Here is a 20,136-nt window from a genome sequence, read left to right on the forward strand (position 1 = left end):
TGTAAGTGGCTGACACGTAGATCTAAGCTGGCTCTGTGGGATCATGTGCTATGATTATCAGGCTTCCCTCCCGCTAAATTACTCCATGCTTATTCTTGATCATTTTGTTACCTCTGCATCTGCTCCTCTGCAGTTTGCAGGGCAGAATGCAGAGGACTCTGGCGCTTTCAGCTTTAAATTATGATCATTTTATTTGTTTGCACAATATGCAACAATGAAGTAAGAATTAATGTGACTCGGTTTGAATAAACTAAAAATTAGAAATAAAATCTACAGTTGCACTTTATTTCCTGACGGGTCCAGTATGTGGTCCTTTTGTTTGGAAAAAATTCTGCCATAAAAACTACACAGATTTAGATGTTAAATAAAACAAAAAAGCCCTGTAGGAAATTTAAATAGCCTCTGAATTTATCCTAATAGCGAAAACAAAATCATTTTGTTTGCCAGGAGCTGAGAGCTTCTCAGCAGCGGGGTATTAGCTCATTATTTTTCTCGAGTTAATCTAACGAGGAGCATAAAGAAGCGTTTGAGGAAAGCAGAGGGCCGGTGTGTGTGTGTGTATGTGTGTGTGTGTGTGTGTGTGTGTGTGTGTGTGTGTGTGTGTGTGTGTGTGTTAGCTGTTTCCTATACACAACCCTAATACCTGTATGAAAATTCGATGACTTTCGTGATCATTTTTATATTTGTGCAGCAGATACGCACACTCTACATTTGGCCTAATTTCCTTTTAGTATCATTTCAATCACTTGCACTAAGAACAATCACGAAATGGAAATTGTATAAATAGTTAGATAGATAATTTATTTATTCTGCAAGACACATTATTTTTATGATCTGGCACAAAAGGTCCTCCTGCTACACCTAAATGTAACACAATCTCTTTTTTGTAGGCTGTGTAGGCCCTAAACCATGTTTATTTACATGTGTATACCCTATATGTACACCTAATGTTAGAGTGTAAGTCTATGCATAATTATATATAGGCTTTGGTTAACTATATAGACTATATATCTCGAAACAAAGCAGCAAATGAAATACTATAGCATAAATAATTGTAATTTACATAATATGATATTTAGCCTTTTTTTCTCGCAAGGCTATTCCCTTCTGACAGGCGCTATAATGGCTCAAGATATCAAACACACGCCACCGTCAGACTTTGAGTAAGTTCCTGTCATACTGCTCCAGACTGTATCCACCCTTCTCACGCATATGTATGAAACCCTTTTTTCCTCCCTCCCCCTTCTTTAACTATAAGGCAGGCCGGAGCTGCACAAACTTTCACTGCAGCTCCACACCTCACTTCTCTGCCTTGTTGCGCTCTCGTCGTCTTTGCAGTCTCTCTCTCTTGCACCTTATGGAGCCTTGGAGTAAAAGCTCTCAACCCCTAAAATTGATTCACTTCCTGTAGTCAGACTCCATCCCAAAATTGGAGAGAGAGGGGGGGAAACGGGGAAAGGAAGAAATCTTTCGGTTCTAAATAAGGCTCTCTGTGGAGCAGCGGGTAGTTCCTCGCCTCTTCATAACTTACGTGTGATAGTAACAGTGAGATCGTCGTATGCAGCGGCTTCCTAAAGAGAGAGAAAAAAACATTTTATGAGCAAAATAAAACTGCGCGCTAGTTCCACCCGAATCCACGGTACGGATGATACAAGCACTGGCGCTCATCGTCGACTCTTCTGCATGAAAATCCCCCCCTGATTCCAGGCGCCGAGTTTGGAGATCCTGTACGCCGTGAGACTCCAGGGGTTCATGTATTGGAAAAATGAGGTTCTGTCCCCTCTGTCAGAGGGAAATAAGGTTCTGTCCGAGGGAATTCCCACGAAACAGGTACTAGTGATTTGGAAACGGCCGATTACGTGCCGTGACTTTGTGCGTAAAACGGCTCCACTTGGAGAAGCGAACAGCTGCTCAGGCCTGCACTGTTTTAGCTTTATTAGAATCTATATTTTTATGTGATTTGGTAATATGTGGCATATTGATTCCTACATGAATCAATAACACTTTGACAAGGCATCTATTTTTTTTAGAATTACCAAATTGTGAAGGTATTTTTTCCTATACTTTTAAAACGTATCACTTCTGCGTCTCTCTCCGGTGCTGATGACAAATGTGCAGTTTATTTTCAGCCTCGCAGCATCGAGAGTGTTTGTGTGAGTTTTGTTGTGCCTCGCTGTGATGTCATAAGAATCACTGCTTGTGTACTGAGATCAGCTGCACGCGCCAGCCGCCGTGAAGAGGCACGCGCCTCTGTTATGAATAGCGTGATTTGCGGTCCGCAGCCTCTTGAGCGCTGCCAATTCGCCTGCGAAGAATTAGATTTTAATTACAGCCATTAAAAATCAAATTTGCAATTCTTTGGGTGACCCGTTGCCTTTTTCTGATTGACAGATGAAATTGACACTCCGGGTCCCTCTTATCCGCGGCGTTTCAAGCTTGTAATTGCAGGTAGTTTTTTTTCCACTCTCGTGTCCTGGATTGCGAAGAAAATGCTATTATTCTGAGTGGCATGGGTTAAGGGCAGGGAAAAATCAATCCAAATTGAAATAGCTTCATTAAAATGTGGCTTTTGTTGCGGGGCCCCTTATATCACAGTTTTAACCGGGGTTTATTGTTAGGAGCACTTTATATAGGAGTAGCCTTCAAGAGCTGTCTGCAAATGTCTCCTGAGGATTTCTCAGCTGAGGATGACACTGGGAGAGTGATGAAGACTTGCCGTTTACTCAACATTGTCTTATAGGTGATCTCTACCGAGCAACAGAACACACCGGGAGCCTCGCGCTGTGTGAACGCTAAACACACACCAATGGTGAGAGCTTTGCCTGTTTATGCTTTGAAAAGATCTGGATAATTCATCAATGCACAGTTGCGCGCAGTAATTAACCGTTTGGCCTTTGCGGCAGCCAATGCATGTAGCAAAATGAATTACTTATGATTTTTGGTGTTCAAATTAAAAGAGAGAAAGAAAGATTTATGTACGCTTCTCTACATGATGAATATGGCGACATCTGCAAACACTGGCTCTTTGGGAACATGGAGTATAGGCTGTCTCTGGCTTTGGTTTGCACAGTTGACCCAAATCATGACTTGTGGAAACATTTAATGCCTTCTGCAGTCTCATTCGGACGGAGAGTCCCAGCGGTCCAACATGGAGCGGGAGGACACCCGCTCGTCCCCGAGCCCCCCGTCCACCCCCTCGGTGTGTTCACCGACCTCCACCGCCAGTTCGGTGCCGTCCACCGGGAAGAATCTGTGCGCCAGCTGCGGTCTGGAGATCCTGGACAGATACTTGCTCAAGGTGAGAGGAAGAAGCAGACGCGGTACTGACAGAGCTTTTGATTTAGTTTGCATGCATGGGCCTACTGTGTTATTCCTCACATTTAACCTTTTATTTCTGGATTTACCCTTTACAAGCTCCATCAAATATTAGGCGCAAAATTACTTTACAAAACTGTTATCCATGAATTCTTCATAACAGGTTAATTAACATAAGCCTAACATTGCCTGAACTTTATAGCTCTAACATATAGCAAAAGGCAAGGTAATATAAATGGACAAAGAAATGAATAATCTCGACCGCTGAAATATCTTAACTGAAAATATTAAAAATAAAAAATAAAGGGCCGGATGGGCTTTAGGCTTAAGGAGCTCAGACACAATAGAGGCATGTTTTGGTTTTTACTGACTTCCACCTTCACTGTCAAAACTTGGTCCTGTACGCCCTGTCTTGTCGCGTGCGCTCGCGTGCTTCCAACCAAAACATTCCTCCTCGAGCACGGCGGGTGTGTTTGTCAGGAAGTGTGAAGATCATTAGTTCATTATCTGTGTCTGTTTGGTTGCACAGCGCGGAGTCAAAGCGCGCAGGACAGGAATCAGGACAACACTGGAAGCAGGGACTACAGGGCAAGAACCCCCGTCACGGATACTTTATTGGAAAATTTAATTTTAGGCAATGTAAATATTTATGAAAACATTCTACATTTGGAAGATGCAATTTTAGGCATGTAAGATATTTTGGCATTGGAGTCTCTATTTGGACATGTTATGAAATTGTCTCGTTATAGGCCTATGTTTGTACAGTTTATAGCCTATATATAAATATAAGGCTACGTAGCCTATAAATATTATAGGCTAAATATACAATTACAAACAAAATAGCAATGCATATTTGTAAATTATTAATGAAAATAAATTAGTAAATAAACATAAATTAAAAAGTTTTAAAAAATAACAAATAATGAAAACCGATAAATAACCCAGAAGCCGATATAAAAGCTTCGCCTCGACTATTGTAAAATGACAAGCTCAGGCTATGAAAGGCTAGGCTACTTATTTTACAATTATAAGACTACCATCTAATGCCAGTTTTAAAGGTTGATTTTATTTTGACCAGTGGTAAATACATATCCCGATTCTTTCAATAAAATATCAAATGCAACTGATTTTAGTTTAAATAAAAAAGCTACATATTGGCCCACAAAAATAACTCACGTGATAAACACATTAAATTAAGCATTTCTAAATCTGCCATCATTTAAGAATAATATCCATGAGCGGATTTAGAAACAATTTAATGAGCAGCATTATGGCTTTAATGTAGGCTATAGCCTGTATGGAAGTCCAAGTCATGTTGAGATGAATAAAAATACAAACGTGATAATAATAATAACCATTTTGTTTTCAGTCAGTGCTCATTTTGTGAGATACAGCCTTCATCTCTCGCCATGAAATATAGGTCTACATTTTGGTAAAACAGGGGCTTGAGAAATGGGCTTTATTTTGAGACAAAGAAACCGCGTATTTGTAAACCTTAAAGTTGGTCACTCGTGCAAGTTTTTCATGAATTTTCCTCCAGAGAGGCCCTGCATCGGCCGGAAATGTTATAATGGCGGGTCAGCTGTGGGCCTAATTTTATGAATACATGAAGACTGCAGGTTATTTTTTTAAGCTGCAGTTAATAGGAAGCATCAAGTATATAATTTGTTTAATTTGAAACAACACAGCTTTTGAGGACAGTGCATTTGAACACAATACATCTATGCTGCTGACTTTGGATGTGTCAAAGTGGCACATGCTGTTGTGTACAACAGCTTTGAAAAATATTTTTGTTAATTAATATTACCAGTGTAGGCAGATTATTTTCCCTGCTTCATAACAATTAGGCCTGAGATTATCCCTTGAGGAGAAGGCTGATGGCATAATAATTTTAGGGAATCTAAAAGTAGGCTACAGGAGGTCAGAGGAGAGCTGCGGTGACGCCGGAGGAGCCGCAGGCCGGGACGCTGCGGGGACAAGCTCCGGGATGATGCACTCATATCACATGCCATCAGCACACAGCTAATGTGTCGGAACAGTACAGAGGTTTTTTTTTGTTTGTTTTTTTTTCTCCATGTCAGAGTGTTTTTGACCTGGATGAAACTCTCCGCAGGTGAACAACCTGATCTGGCACGTGCGCTGTCTGGAGTGCTCCGTGTGCAGGACGTCGCTGCGTCAACACAGCAGCTGCTACATCAAGAACAAGGAGATCTTCTGCAAAATGGATTATTTCAGGTAGGGTAAGTTTATGACTATGCTTTCAAAATACCACATCCACTGCCGCAACAGCAACCCGCCCCCCTCCCCCCCCTCTTCCGCATACACACACACACACACACACACACACACACACACACACACACACACACAGTGCAGCGGTAGCCCTTCTAGATGGATGCGGGCTGCCTCATGCTCCCCTAAAAGAGCGTCTCAGAAGTCTGAAAGTGTGTAACAAAATAAGAGGCCTTAACTGCACTGCAGAGCTGACAGATAACCACTTTGTTATGGCTATCCGGAGTGGGCTGGAAAAGTGTGGAATATTTATCTCTTTTTTTTCTGTGACCTAAAGTCTAGACCATTTCATGTCATTTTATTACTATTTTTATTCCCAGACGTTTATCACCACCATCATCATCATCATCATCATCATTATTAATTTAATCACTTATTTCCCTGTTGCTCACATCTAAATGGAATTGGCCTATAACCAAGCTCTTATCAGAAATTCTTAATGGCGGACTAAAAACTCATTTCCCGAGGCCAGAGATATGGCTTGGATACATAATAAATGTTGTCCCATTTGTAGATTATTATTATTATTATTATTATTATTATTATTATTATGTAATAATACTGTATAATAATGTAGAACTGTTTTATTATGTATAAAACAGTGGGTTACTGGCCGATACAAAAATCTATGGATTCTTATTTTTCCGTCCCTCAGCAGTTTTGTGCATCCTTTTTGTTTACTGGGCTGTCCGGGCTCTTATTTTGAAGTCCCCCTTAACCGGTCAGGTTAATTAAGCTCCAGTTAATTAGTCGTACTTGTGTTAGTTAGTGGGTCTGCTGGGTTTCAGGGGGCCAGAGATGTGAGGTGGCGCTTCACGTGTAACTTATCAACACACACACACACACACACACACACACACACACCACGTGCCACAAAGTGCACGGCCTGCTCCTTAACAACAGCAGGAAGACACACGGAAGTCAGCGAAAATGCTCAGGTCTTCAGTGTGGCTGTCTCTTTTGATTGGACAACAGGCAATCATATATAGCGTTACATTCTATTCTATTCTATTCTATTCTACTCTATTCTGTTCTACAAGGCTGAGTTAGTCTGTGATGTTGCCATGATGCCTATTTTTTCTAGTCCTAAATTTACTGGTACGCAATATCTGATATTTTAATTAAAGCAGGCCAAAATAGAAAGTTATAATTTACTCAAAGTCAAATTGGCCCATAATTGTGGCAAGGAAAAAAAAAAAAACAAGAAAGTCAGAAAATATATACACTATTAGGAATAAGAGGCTGCCAGTTTCTTGTTTTAAGGGAAAACAGATGAATATAAATATGAACATTCTGGTCTATCTATCTATCTATCTATCTATCTATCTATCTGGATAAGCCTATCTTTTTGGAACATCCTGAAATAGCCTACAGTGAACACACTACACTACTATATTTTGTTTCATCTTTTCCTACATGCCATTTTGCCATTCTTTTTCATTCTGCTTTTGTGCTGCCAGCTGGCAGACAGGAAGCCATTCTCGCAGAGACAGACACATAAACAGCAGCAGACAGATAGTCGTACTGACAGACGGGCAGACAGGGAGCTGTGTAATGCCATGTTAGTTTTTCATCCTGGGAACTTTCCTGAACGCAGCGTGGCTGACCATTTCATGTGTTACAGTTGATGAGTTAAAATGGCTGCTGAGAGAGAGAGAGAGAGAGAGAGAGAGAGAGGGAGAGAGAGAGAGAGGGAGAGAGAGAGAGAGAGAGAGAGAGAGAGAGAGAGAGAGAGAGAGACTAACAATTTCTTCTGAATGATAGATAGTATGGGTATATGGATATCAATATGTTTGGATATAATAATTACTTGATAGTTCACATGATTTATAGGTAAAGCAGTGTTTTGTGTTGTGTGTGTATGTGTGTGTGTGTGTGTGTGTGTGTGTGTGTGTGTGGTACTTGAGGTTAAATGGATTTCACACTAGCAACAGTGTAGTAAAATTATGTTCAGTAGCCTGGAGCTGGAGTATATTTGTGTTTGGGTGCACATGCTCATTTGTGCATAACCGTGTGTGTGTGTGTGTGTGTGTGTGTGTGTGTGTGCGTGTGTGTGTGTGTGTGTGAGTGTGTGTAAGTGCTCAGAGCTGTGAGCGAGCTATGGTGTTTGTCTGATTGAAACCTAATACCAAGCCACCGCTCTGAGGTTTATAATCACCAGCAATTAGTTGTCCTCCACCTCAGCCCCTCAGGCCTCCAGACCAGCAATTAGACTGCCCCGAGTGCCTGGTCAGCATGTTTCTGATCTGAATGTGATTCCTGTCCAAACTTAAAAAAAAAAAAAAAAAAAAAAAAAAAAAATTACACACAGACAGACAGATTCACACATGCACGGACACACAGACACACAAGCACAACCCCTAAACACAGGTACACAAGCGTGAATGCACAACACACACACGCACACACTCACACACACACACACACACACACACACACACACTGAGATCTCTGTTTATTTACTTATGTCCAGCAGCTGCCAATCATTTTGCCCCTTTTTTCACAAAATGGAGATTTTTGTATGTATTCTGCCACATCATAATAATATTTTACCCGACCCATTTCCATGTAAATGCACCCTCAACATTTACCCATCCAGCCCTGAGTACTGGCCTCTGGGCTGGGAGTGGGAATTAAACATGCAGAGTAGACTTTATACATATTTCAGGGCATTAGACTTGCAAAAACAGTAATCAAGGAGTACAGATGTAGCTGTCATGTCAAGTCCCATATTTTATATTCACTCTCCAGACAAATTATTTGGAAAGTCCTGCAGTGCCAAGACAAGTAACTGGGCTTGGAGGAGATCTACAGTGCAAATATGTTGGATTTACATGCAGCAGAAATAGAATAATGCCCAAAATGGAAGATGTCTAGCTGTTTACATTGATCCACGAGGATAGGGATTTTAAGATTTACCACCATTTTCCGATGGCTAACACATTGCATTTACAGATTACAGATACTTCAAGAAGCGGCAGCCACTCTAGAGCTACAACCTGCATGCGGCACTTGTATTCCTGAGATACTGTTGTCCAAATAGATTTTGAAAGGTAGGATAGGAGAAGCTGATGAAAAATAATATTTCTCCAATTTTCATTTCCTACCATAAATCAGATTACAGGTCCATTACACCCCTGTGTTTATAAAAACAAATGGGATAAAAATAGCTTTTTCACATTCAGAGTTTCACATTCAGACCAGTGTAGCTATTGTAGTACCAGCCATGGTGTCATCACTGCAGATAACTGCTGTATTATAGCTCTTATATTTGTCCTCAAAGTTGCTTTTGGTTAATTTATTAGATTTGCAAGAACAGATTGATGCCATTCCTGGAAAAAAAGAACTGACTGTTGAATGAAATGCTTCACATAACATAGTTTCTGAATCCAAATCCCAAAATTTTGTTGCAAAAGCCATGTTTCATATGCATTAGCCTACCAGATTTTTTTTTATTTTTTTTTTTTTATTGGTATTACCTGGAAAAAGTATGGTTTGTAGAAATGAATACAGATGGAGATATCTATCTTTGCACATGAATTCTTCATTTCTGCCTCTGTACACTGTCCATAGAAGTTTCATACATCCACCGTTACATCAGATGTTTCACATGGCAGTTTCAGGGGTTCAGAGACCAAACATCGCAAGACAAGATCACAACACATCACAACAACGCAGCATACAACACAGTTCAGGGGAAGTATCTAGCAGCCCACCTCCACTCACATCTTTCAGTCTCAATACAGTCAAACTGTACGTGGTTATGAAATTCTTGGCTTTCCACTATTTTTTTTTTTTTTTTTAATTGTGTCTTCAACGGCATTTCTGTTTTAGAGTGTGGAGAGTCAAAGGAATGACATAAGGTCATAATCTGACATAACGTGCCTTATATTTAGCAAGTCCACTTTCCTGTAGCGTTAAATGGTTTAACTAGAAGTGGGGTGGTGAGAGGTAACTGGTGATATGATGCTACTACGATGTTTTACCCATGATAACGATGGTGTCATGATACAGGCGATTCTGCGATATGCAATTACAAGATACCCAGCTATGATGCATTACAATATCTATGGCTGAACAAGAAAATAATACCTTGGAAAAGGCCAATTAATTTTCTGACAGCAGGAAGTAATCGTGTTTTTCAGTGTTTTAATCTGCACAGCGACTGAACATGGCAGAACAGTTCCGGATCAAACACCTAAAAACAGGCAACAAATACACCTCGTAGGAACTCAAATGTGTATCTGTGCAAATGAAGTTGAAAACTCAAATATCCAACAATTCCTCCAACCCACACGATCACATGGGTGGTTTTTTCCTACCCTCTAATACGACCCTACTAAATTAGCGCCCCCTACCGGTGGGAGGAGATATGCCACAAACTGTGGTGTGGATGCGTTGAAACGGTTGCGGTTTGGTTAAGTTTAGGCACCAAAAGTACTTGGTTAAAGTTGGGTAAGGTTGAGGTTAAGGTTAGAGGACCTTTGCTGTCATGCTGACAATAATAAACATGCAGAAACAAATGGAACAAACACCCAGAAACCCATCCACCACCCCAACCACCTTTCAATGTGGATTTTGTCGTTTGTTATGCACATCACCTCACTTCTAGACACCACATTGTTGTTATTTACATGACCAGCAGAGGTCATGTAAATAACAAAACGTAAAACGTAACTATAGATCGTGAAAAACTCCTTGTACAAACAGTCTGTGGGGTTGTTTTTTGGTGGAGGACAGTCTCCAAATATCCATACTTGGGACAAATGTATCAAAAACATATCACAAGAGGAAGTATCACAGTATATTTCATTATTGATTTATTGTCCCACTCCTTGTTTATGCTGCATTTTGGTGCAGTAGTCTGGAATTAGGTTTGATTTAAACCAGGTCAGACTACTAGACATATTGCAGCCAAAGGCTGGACATTCCGCTAACATGAAGTTCAAATCTCTGGAGAAATGTCTTCATTTACATAATCATATTCCTAGCTCTCGATTAGATTTGGCTGGACGTCACTCTGGAAAACGAGAAAATATTTGAAAAATCCTGCAGTCTCGCTGAAGCTTAAAGCTGTAGGGTCAGGGGCTTCCACAATGGTTACGTCTGTAAATGTAAACGGTAATCTGGGTTTAGGCCAGATTTAAACTAGGCTAAAGTCTGCCGTGAGTCCAGATCCTCTGAGTTTGTTTCCAACCTCTGGAGATATTTCCTCATCTGTGTCAGCCTCTCATCTGGCTTTAGACTGACAGCTGCTTTAATGGGGCGTAATAGCAGGAAATCAGAGTGGGTTTCCCTCCATATACGTGTGTGTATGTATGTGTGTGTACTTGGTGGGGGGAGGAAGGCAGTGCGTATACGTGTGTGCCGGGATGGGGGCACAGGACAGAGCCGGCGCTGTGCCTCCCAAACTCATGTCAGGCCCCTGGGGCTTGCTGTTACACACACATACACATGCACTCACACACACCCAACCCGTTTCTTTATCAGCACCTCCCCACCCACCCTCGCCACCCCTCCCTCACCTCACCCCGTCGAAACATCATCCCTGCTGGCTGTCCGTGAGCTGCAGGCCACACAGGAAGTTGCAGCTCCGGACTAATCAGGGGGCACCCTGGGATTCTGACACTGTAACCGGAGCCCATTTAGGGAACTGCATGTGCAAGTGTGTGTATGTGTGTGTGTGTGTGTGTGTGTGTGTGTGTGTGTGTGTGTGTGTGTGTGTGTGTGTGTGCATGTATGTGTATGTGTCTGTGTTGCGATATCACATATTCATCAACCCACCTCTGGTTAGCTGATTGGGTCTCCATGGCAACGAAGACAAGCAAACCCTGGAGTGGAACCGGTACAGAGAGAATAATAGTTTTATTATGAACTGAATGGTTTGTAAATTGTAATACGACATCTGTCAAACAATGCTACACATTCGGGAAGACTGCTCAGTCAAAGCACTGAAATAGATGTTTCATTTTAGAGAGCAGATTGGCTATTACAAAGAAAATGTGCTCTATTCACATATCACTGTAGCGCATGTGAGCGCCCCAGGAGTGGAGAAATGAAATTCCAGCAATTCCAAGGTTCCCTTTGTTCGGTGTAATTACACAAAAGTATGATAACGCGTTAAATCTGCTGAAGAAATTGTCTCGAAAGTAACTGGATTACTTCTCCGTCTTTACTATTTTGGATTTGCACACTGCAGACTCACTGAGGGCCGCTGCCTTTAAACCACAGTCAAACAAGAACTCTCACAGGACAAATCTAACATAGATTAGTGTATTCTCATAGCATATCAGAATTAATCCAAAAAACGTGTACCTCCTCAAGCAGCTCGTTCAGCAGCAGGTGAATTACTGCAGAAAACAGCGAAGATTAAAAGAAAAAAAAAAACAAGGAGAGGCCTGGGGAAAAGGGAGTTTTGTGGTATAGGATTTTTCTCTAGTGAGTAATATAGGGGCTATAAGGATTGACATGATTCCAAAATAAACAACAGGTTTTTTGGTACAAAGACATAATGAGATACAAAAAAAAATGGGGTAGAGGGAGGGAGGGGTCAAAAAAGGGATGAAGGAGGGGGTCAAAAAAGGGATGATTTGCTCCTTTTCTGGGTTCTGTCTGAGAGCATGAAACTGACAAGCTGTCACGCTAGATTAGCCAGAATGTTCCACAATGTTTTTTTTCTTCTTTACTGTAGAAACAGCCAGGAATTCTCCACAACAATCTGAAATAATACATACATACAGTAAGCCGCAGAGTCGATTTGTCTCCGGAATGGCTTTATTGGGTTATAAGAGCTTTTTCGGTTAAGTCATAACTTTCTGTAAGCTGTCTGTAAGTGTTATGCTGGCCAGAGTCATTTCAAGATCAGTGTGAAGACTTTTTCTCATGGCATAGCTACTAAATGCTCAACCCAATGCGTGTGTTATGAAGCATTTTTCAATCTAGGCAAAAGATGTAGAAGTTAATCTGCCCCTATAGGACGTGTGGATGCAGAGGTTTTAGTTGTGCACTGGCGTGTTTTTGGATTGTATTGCAGCTCACTGAACAAATCAGACAATCGGGCAGCGAGGTAGGCAGACAAAAAGACAGGTGAGAAATGTCCTAATTTGCATAATCATATTCCTAGGTTTCAGTTATATTTGGCTGGACGTCATTCTGGGAAACAACGAAGGGCTGGAAAATATCCTGCAGTCCCACTGAATCTTGAAGCTGTAGGTTGGGGGCTGAACAAAACGCAGACAGGTGTGCAGCTCGGAAAATGAAAGTACAGGTAGACACATACAGAGGTGATCAGACAGCTAGGGAGGACACAAGTATAGTAGGCAAAAAAAAAAAAAAAGATATGGCAGTGTTTCTTAATGATGTTAATATTCTGTGCATGGCATTGAAACTATGGTGCATTTTTCCAGGAACAAGCTCGCATACGCGAGGAGGGATACGAGCTTGGTAGATGTCAGGGCTATAGTATGCTTTCATCCTGGATAGAGTGGACTCGAGTGCACTGATGCGCTGCCAGATCCACTCACTTGGCAACCCCTTGTGCTCTCCTGCATCCCAGCCCCCTCTGCTCGCTCTCCTACCAGCACTGCTGCCCCCATCGGCGCAGCCTCATGCCTCAATCACTCACCTCCTCACTCCCCTGTCCACCTCCCCGATCCTGCCTCATCCCATCACCTGTTCCCGTCTCCTTCATCTCCCTCAACCTTCATCTCTTGGCATTGTGCTTGTGTTTATGATACAGATTTTTTTTTTTTTTTTTTAATTTCTTTTTTTGTTTTTTGTATCTTTTTAATCTCCTTTGGTCCTTCATGTCCCAACAACTCGGTGCAATGCCCTCACCTTTGCAAACACAGCGTCATCTGCATTATTACAACAGTGCAAAATGTTATGTATAGTTGTTATATTGTCATTGAGAAGTGGTGCCCAGTGGCTCAGTTTTAAAGTTAGTTAAAATGAATATACCTGTATCATAAGTAGACAATCCTAAGGAATCTACTGACACCAAGCATGTCATGGCAACCAGGCTAAATGTTGCTCCAAAGTTAAGCTAAATTTTGGTGAGAGGGGTAACAGCAAAGCCATTTTCAAAGGGGTCCATTGACCTCTGACCTCAAGATATCTGAATGAAAATGGTTTCTATGGGAACCCACGGGTCTCCCCTTTGCAGACATGCCCACCTCCTGCTAATCGTGTGCAGTTTGTGGCACAAATCGTGCAGTTTTTTTGCATGCAGTACAAATGTGCTATTTATTTTGACGTATGGTGTATTTCTGCACATTGGAGCCTAAACAGTGTTGGGGTTGCATAAATTGGGTATGATTGGAAAGCTGAGACTCTTGTGGATTCAGTGAGCCCAATTTTTTTCATCTTAATCCCCATAGTAGCCATTTCATTGTAGTGAGACCATTTAAAAAATATTCTTTATTTACATGGTCAGCAATTGACTGATATTGAACAGTAGTGATGTTGACTGATTCTTTATTTTCTTAGTGTTCATTTCTAGAATAGGTTGACTATGCATAATAATGTTGAATGTTTTTAATAAAGTTATTTGTTTAAGGAAGCAGCCTTCCAAGTGCCTTTGCAAACTCATATCGCTCAAATTTTATCATTAACCAGTTGTGACTATTTTGATAATGTTACAGTTTGCTACAATGTGCTCTGTATTCAATACCGAAGAGCTTAATGGCTGTGATTCTGGCGTAACATGGAAAACTGGTGTTATAATTTTGAGTTGAATTGAAGCAGTTTGGAGGCTGGTGAAACACGGTGCTAACTGTGCGAGGATTTGTCATGCGTCTCACACACTGATGTCTGACTGAGCATGAAATTCAGTGTAATTAAATCTACAGTACGTTACTTAATATTTGTCTCTATTCTGTTCCCCCCTACTATTTTTCTCATTCTATCTACAGTCACACGATGCTCTTAAATTCAAATTAATTTTACTTTCTACCGTAAATACCTTGAGCTCGTGAGCAATTCTCGTGCAGAATTCGGTGCCCTGGCAATCCTGACTTTTTGCCTATCCCTCTACAGCGTTCTTTCCATTTATCCCACCCCCACCCACCCCCCACTGTCCCCATTCAGAACAGTAAGTCAGGTGGTTTAGGTTTATGTGCTGCCTGACCTCACTGTTGCGATCAGTTACAGCGGGCCGATCCACAGTGATGTCATGCGAGTCTCTCCTCGTCTTCCACAGTGTGCAAAGCCGCCGTGCTCTCCGTGCTGCTTGGTTCTGTGTATATGTCAGGGCCTTCATGCATCAGCCAGGAAATTGCAGGTGTTAGTTTGTTTGCATTCAAGGCTCAGCTTGCAGCGGCGGTTCGAGTCTCTCTGAAGGCCATATCCTCCTCCAAGGTTTCTTCCTCCAACCCTTTGAGTTCTTACTAAGCATAAGTAGTCTGCCAAGGCTTCAAGTTGAAAACACTTCTTTTCAAGTTCGGCTCACTCAAAGAATTTGGAGAGAAAGAGGGCCTCTCTTCCCTCAAAAAGAGTGTGTGCGTGTGTGCGTGTGTGTGTGTGTGTGATTCCATGTCTGTGTTGTCTGGCAGTGAGCTTGAGATGAGAGTGAACAGATCATCTACCACTGTGATTTTCTCCTCTGAAATACTGCTGTTAGCTTCTTACCCCAGCTACGAACCACTGATCCCTCATTCTCTCTCTCTCTCTCTCTCTCTCTCTCTCTCTCTCTCTCTCTCTCTCGCTTCCCTGCCCCCGTTGTTCTCTCTCTCTCTCTCTCTATCTCACAGTAGGTTTGGTACTAAGTGTGCCCGCTGTGGTCGGCAGATATACGCCAGTGACTGGGTGCGCCGGGCAAGGGGCAACGCATACCACTTGGCATGTTTTGCGTGCTACTCTTGTAAGAGGCAGCTGTCCACGGGAGAGGAGTTTGGCTTGGTGGAGGAGAAGGTCCTGTGTAGGATCCACTATGACACCATGGTGGAGAACCTCAAACGAGCTGCTGAGAGCGGTGAGTGGCGGTTCTGGCTTATTTACTTTAGTGGTTTTTGGCAGTTCTCAAACAATTTGGCCTCAGGAGTCCACCACCTCCAAAAAAAAAGGGGGATTTAAGTGTATTTTTATATATTTTACGCTATTTTGTGACCTCCAAAAACATTTGCATGGTATTGCATAGCTTATTATTATGTCTATGATGTCTGGGCAAGGCAGAACTAGTACATTATTTCTGACTGAGGCCTAGGCTGTTTTTCCTCAGATTTGGCGAACAATGATTCAAGATCCTCTGTGATGCAATCTGTCGATTTGATGATGCCTCTTAGGACATCTTGAGTTTCCTCTCTTGGCTTTATCTGGCCTCTCACATATTTCTCTGCCCCTGTCTCTCTCAGGCAGTGGCATCACTTTAGAGGGAGCAGTTCCAACAGAACAAGACAGCCAACCCAAACCGGCCAAAAGGGCACGCACCTCCTTCACTGCAGAACAACTACAGGTCAGACACAAACACAAACACATTTACAGTGAATTTCTTTCAATAGACTTGTGCAGCTGTCAGGATCAGTTTTCATCTGTGCGGCCCTTTCTCTTCATCGGAACGATTCAAACAACCACATTTCAACCCCCAAAATATTTCATGGTCTCTTTAATAAACTGATTTCGGCAGCGTCTGATTTCATGCTAATGCCTTGTCTGTGTGCAGATCATGCAGGCTCAGTTTGCCCAGGACAACAATCCAGATGCCCAGACGCTGCAGAAGCTAGCTGACATGACAGGCCTTAGCAGGAGAGTTATACAGGTCAGTACACAGCCAACCGCACACTGCTGGTACTCATGAATCTTTTATTATGTTGCTGCTGCAGCACCGAAGCAGCGAGGAGAATTAGATTAACAACTTATTGAGTTAGCGTAAAGCAGCGGCATGCAATCACCCACTTCAGACGCACGATTCAATAATAATAACAACTTTTTATCTGTATTATGTCATCTCAAGTTTATTTAAATATACCTGCAAAGTAAGTTATACTCAAGAATATAGCTACATGATGTCTGGTTACATTGCATCTTCATAGGTGTGGTTTCAAAACTGCAGAGCAAGACACAAAAAGCACACGCCCCAGCACAGTGGGGCTCCTCAAGGTCATCCCCAGTCCCGGATCCCCTCCTCCCTGCCAGACGAGCTGCATTACTCCCCCTTTGGCAGTCCTGAAAGGGCGCGCATGGTGGCCCTTCACGGGTACATCGACAGTGAGTGGTAGTTTCCTTTCATGCGATAAACAGGATCACTGAATTCACACATGACATCTTATTATTATTATCCAAATAATCTTTTTTTTTTTTAAATCTGTCACCGCTGTGTTCGCAGGTCATCCCTTCTCCATGCTGACCTCGCAGAGTCTCCCCCACCAGGCCATGTCGCTGCCCCAGCTCCCCCTCAGCCGCTAGCAGCCCCATCGCCACCCTCGTGACCCATAACCTCTGGACCCGTCCCATCACTGACGTCCGCCAACCTGACCCGCAGGTCAAACGGGAGTCGGCTTTGGAGAAAAGACAAATCTTACCATGGATCCGCCACACCCCACACCGCTCTGAGGAACGAGAGAGAAAGAAATGGAAGAAAGTGGACAAAAAAAAAAAAAAAAAGACACAGCCGTCATTGTGTTTTTTCCCCCCAATGAACAGGAATCTGTCACCTGCAGCCAGTCTGTCAAAATGTTTGTGAGGCATTTAGCATTAACAGGAATTCACTGACCCCCCTTCCATCCCCTCGCCCCGTGTAGTCCACGCTACACAAGGACCCACCTTTCTCCATGTGTACAGCATCCTCCTCTCTGCTCATCCACCTCCTGATCTGTTGTTACTTGAAGGGAGAGGGAGTTTTGAAGGGATGAAACTGACCCGGGAAGCAGGATTGAGGCCTCCTGGGTGCTGTCAGAAAATCTGAGGATAAATAAAGATGGGGGAAATTTTAAGGGGAACTGCCGTTGTGGCCCCTGGGCCGGGCACACACACACTAGACCACATGAGAGGTAAGACGCCTCCTTCTTTTCTCTCCAAACAACCGTGAAGGAAAACTCAATGTAAACCAAGTATGTCGACTGTTGGAAATTTTCTTGAAGTTATCGAGGAATGGCATAGTGGCTTTATAACATCTCAGAACTAAAACAAACAAAAATTTGCCAGTCATATTTTTGGTCAGCTTCCCACTGGTAATATGGTTTTTCTTAACAATGAGAATAAATCGTGTGCCTTATCGTGATTCAAATTCTAGCCTGTAATTGATCATTGAACAGGGTCAAAATTAAATTTGATTTGGACAACCTTTTTTAAAAAATTTTATTAGCGTTGTTTATACCTGCAGAATAAATTGTGAATATTTTATAGCTTCCACATGCAGAGGTTCACAGTGCATACCTCTGCAAAGCATTTCCACAGACCACAGTGGAAAGTGGTCACATTCTGACTCTTTCCCATGAAAGAAACCTCAAAGCACAGTGTCTAAACGTGTGTATTTGTTTAAATTATGACTGTAACATTCGGAGCAGGAGCTGACAGTCTTCAGCTACCAAAAATTCTGTCGATCTACAGCTGTTTGATTTTTTGAGTTTTGACCGTGAGGGAAAGAGAGACAAGTCTGAGATGAACATATCGGTCAAACTGACCTGTTCCTATAAAGACTGACATGACACAAGTCACATGTAGAACTAATTTTGTATTTCCAAACAGGTGTATTGTCACTAATTTATGAGTTCTAGGGTCGCTTGTCAAACCTCTGTGTGTGTGTGTTTTGCTCTCTCACTGCAAGAGGGAAAATTGAGTATTGGTACAATATGGACAATATGAAACAGACTGCAGTTGTACATAGTCAGATGTGTGTGTGTGTGTGTGTGTGTGTGTGTGTGTGTGTGTGTGTGTGTGTGTGTGTGTGTGTGTGTGTGTGTATGTGTGTGTGTGTGTGTGTGTGTGTGTGTGTGTGTGTGTATTGGCAGGGGTAGAGAGTGTGCATCTGTATTTTAGTGCCACGGCCATTGTGTGAAGACCAGGATCCAGCAAGACCTCAATGTCCTTGTATTTATTGAGATGGTTAATCCCTGTAAAGCACTTTCTTCCCCCCCTCTCTGAAATTGTTTTGTTTTATTAAAAACATGAAACATGAAATGAAAACAAAAGTTTATTTGATAGACTGTGCATCATAAATGTTTTGTGTACTAAAATGCAATAAAATAGAATGTGGTATTTTTGTGGTTTTGGATTATTTCTAGCACAGATTGGTGAGGCAATAATTTGCGTTTATTTCCTCAAACAGCCTGTTTGGCGTAAGGCAAAGAAAATTAACAAAATTAAGTGAAATAGGTCCACCTATAAGCAGCAACATGGAAATAATATATATATTTTTTAAAAAATAGGAGATTAATTTGTTTATTCTTCATACTTTTTAATTAGGTGACTCACTGTCTAATGCGCTTGTATTGGTGCACCTTCTTCTGGTCAAGGGTTCATTTGGTTCGTCTTTGCTTTTGTGTATAATTAGTGGATGCAAGCATATGCATTTGTGTGTGTGTGTGTGTGTGTGTGTGTGCCCACCTTGCAAGAAACGAGAAGTAATCACAGCCCTCGTGGCGGTGCCGCTGGGCTCCTCATGGCTGTGGCCTCTCCTCTGATCCTTCACATCCATTACAAAGATTAAAATTTTTCATTCTAATATTTTATTTACTCTCATCTTGGTGTTTTAATGTGTGAGCTGGGCAGATAATTGATAGACTAAATCCCTGTAAATAATGTGCTTGAGACATTTTTTGGGGGAGTATATTGAAAGGCAACCAAATGTGCAAGGTCCTTATCCTGTTTCAATACTAGAGTTGAGGTTAAGTGTGCAAAATATTAATGCATCATGTTAAAAACAAGATTTTTTTTGATTTTTTTTTATGCTTTGAGTACTGCCAATCATGGTTTTATTTTCTATAACAATATTTAGGGCATGAAGGTAAAAAAAAATAAACACACACTCAGGAATTTACATGGACAGCCTTTATTAGAGTTTTGGACCCAGCAGGCGAATGACCCTCAGGAGCAGAATCTGATGAATGCAGAAAACATCTCAGTAAAAATTTTATTTTTCAGAACAAGCGAGTGGTTTGCAGCCAAGCCTATGATTTCAGATGGAGTTCAAATAGATTTGATACATGTGAGTAACACCTGTGTGCTTCCAGTGGCGTCCATCTGAAGAACAGCTCGGTTAAAGGGCAGAGGCTTAGTGCTGGATGGGTAACACACAAACACACACATACACACACACACACACACACACACACACACACACACACACAGACACAAACCATGTCCGTGTGGAAAAGGGTTGGTAACATTTGAGGCAGGGTTGGCAACCACAGTAATGTGGAGAAAAGAGGACACACACGCACACACACGCACACGCACACGCACACACACACACACACACACACACACACACACACACACACACAAATGAAAAACAACTAAATTGCAAATGCAAGATGGTAGTCTAGTTTAATGTTTGTTTTTATTTCAGTTTATTTCTTGCAAAATGCATAAATA

The 20,136-nt window shown here is 41.9% G+C and overlaps 1 protein-coding gene across 2 annotated transcripts; it reads left to right on the forward strand.

The window, feature by feature from the left end:
* Positions 1 to 1,466: 1,466 nt before the first annotated feature.
* Positions 1,467 to 17,141, forward strand: lhx6a (LIM homeobox 6a). Of its 2 annotated transcripts, none has more exons than XM_030065511.1 (9): positions 1,467 to 1,830; positions 2,741 to 2,809; positions 3,116 to 3,298; positions 5,429 to 5,550; positions 15,357 to 15,577; positions 15,957 to 16,057; positions 16,265 to 16,360; positions 16,635 to 16,809; positions 16,928 to 17,141. In XM_030065511.1, the coding sequence occupies exons 1-9, from the start codon at positions 1,753 to 1,755 to the stop codon at positions 17,005 to 17,007; spliced, it is 1,125 nt and encodes a 374-aa protein (XP_029921371.1). In that variant the 5' UTR covers positions 1,467 to 1,752; the 3' UTR covers positions 17,008 to 17,141. The 2 variants fall into 2 exon arrangements, with proteins under 2 accessions (XP_029921371.1, XP_029921373.1); XM_030065513.1 differs by having other exon boundaries at positions 16,655 to 16,809.
* The last annotated feature ends 2,995 nt before the right edge of the window (positions 17,142 to 20,136 follow it).

This window comes from Myripristis murdjan, chromosome 12, assembly GCF_902150065.1.
Source record: "Myripristis murdjan chromosome 12, fMyrMur1.1, whole genome shotgun sequence".
NCBI lineage: Eukaryota > Metazoa > Chordata > Actinopteri > Holocentriformes > Holocentridae > Myripristis > Myripristis murdjan.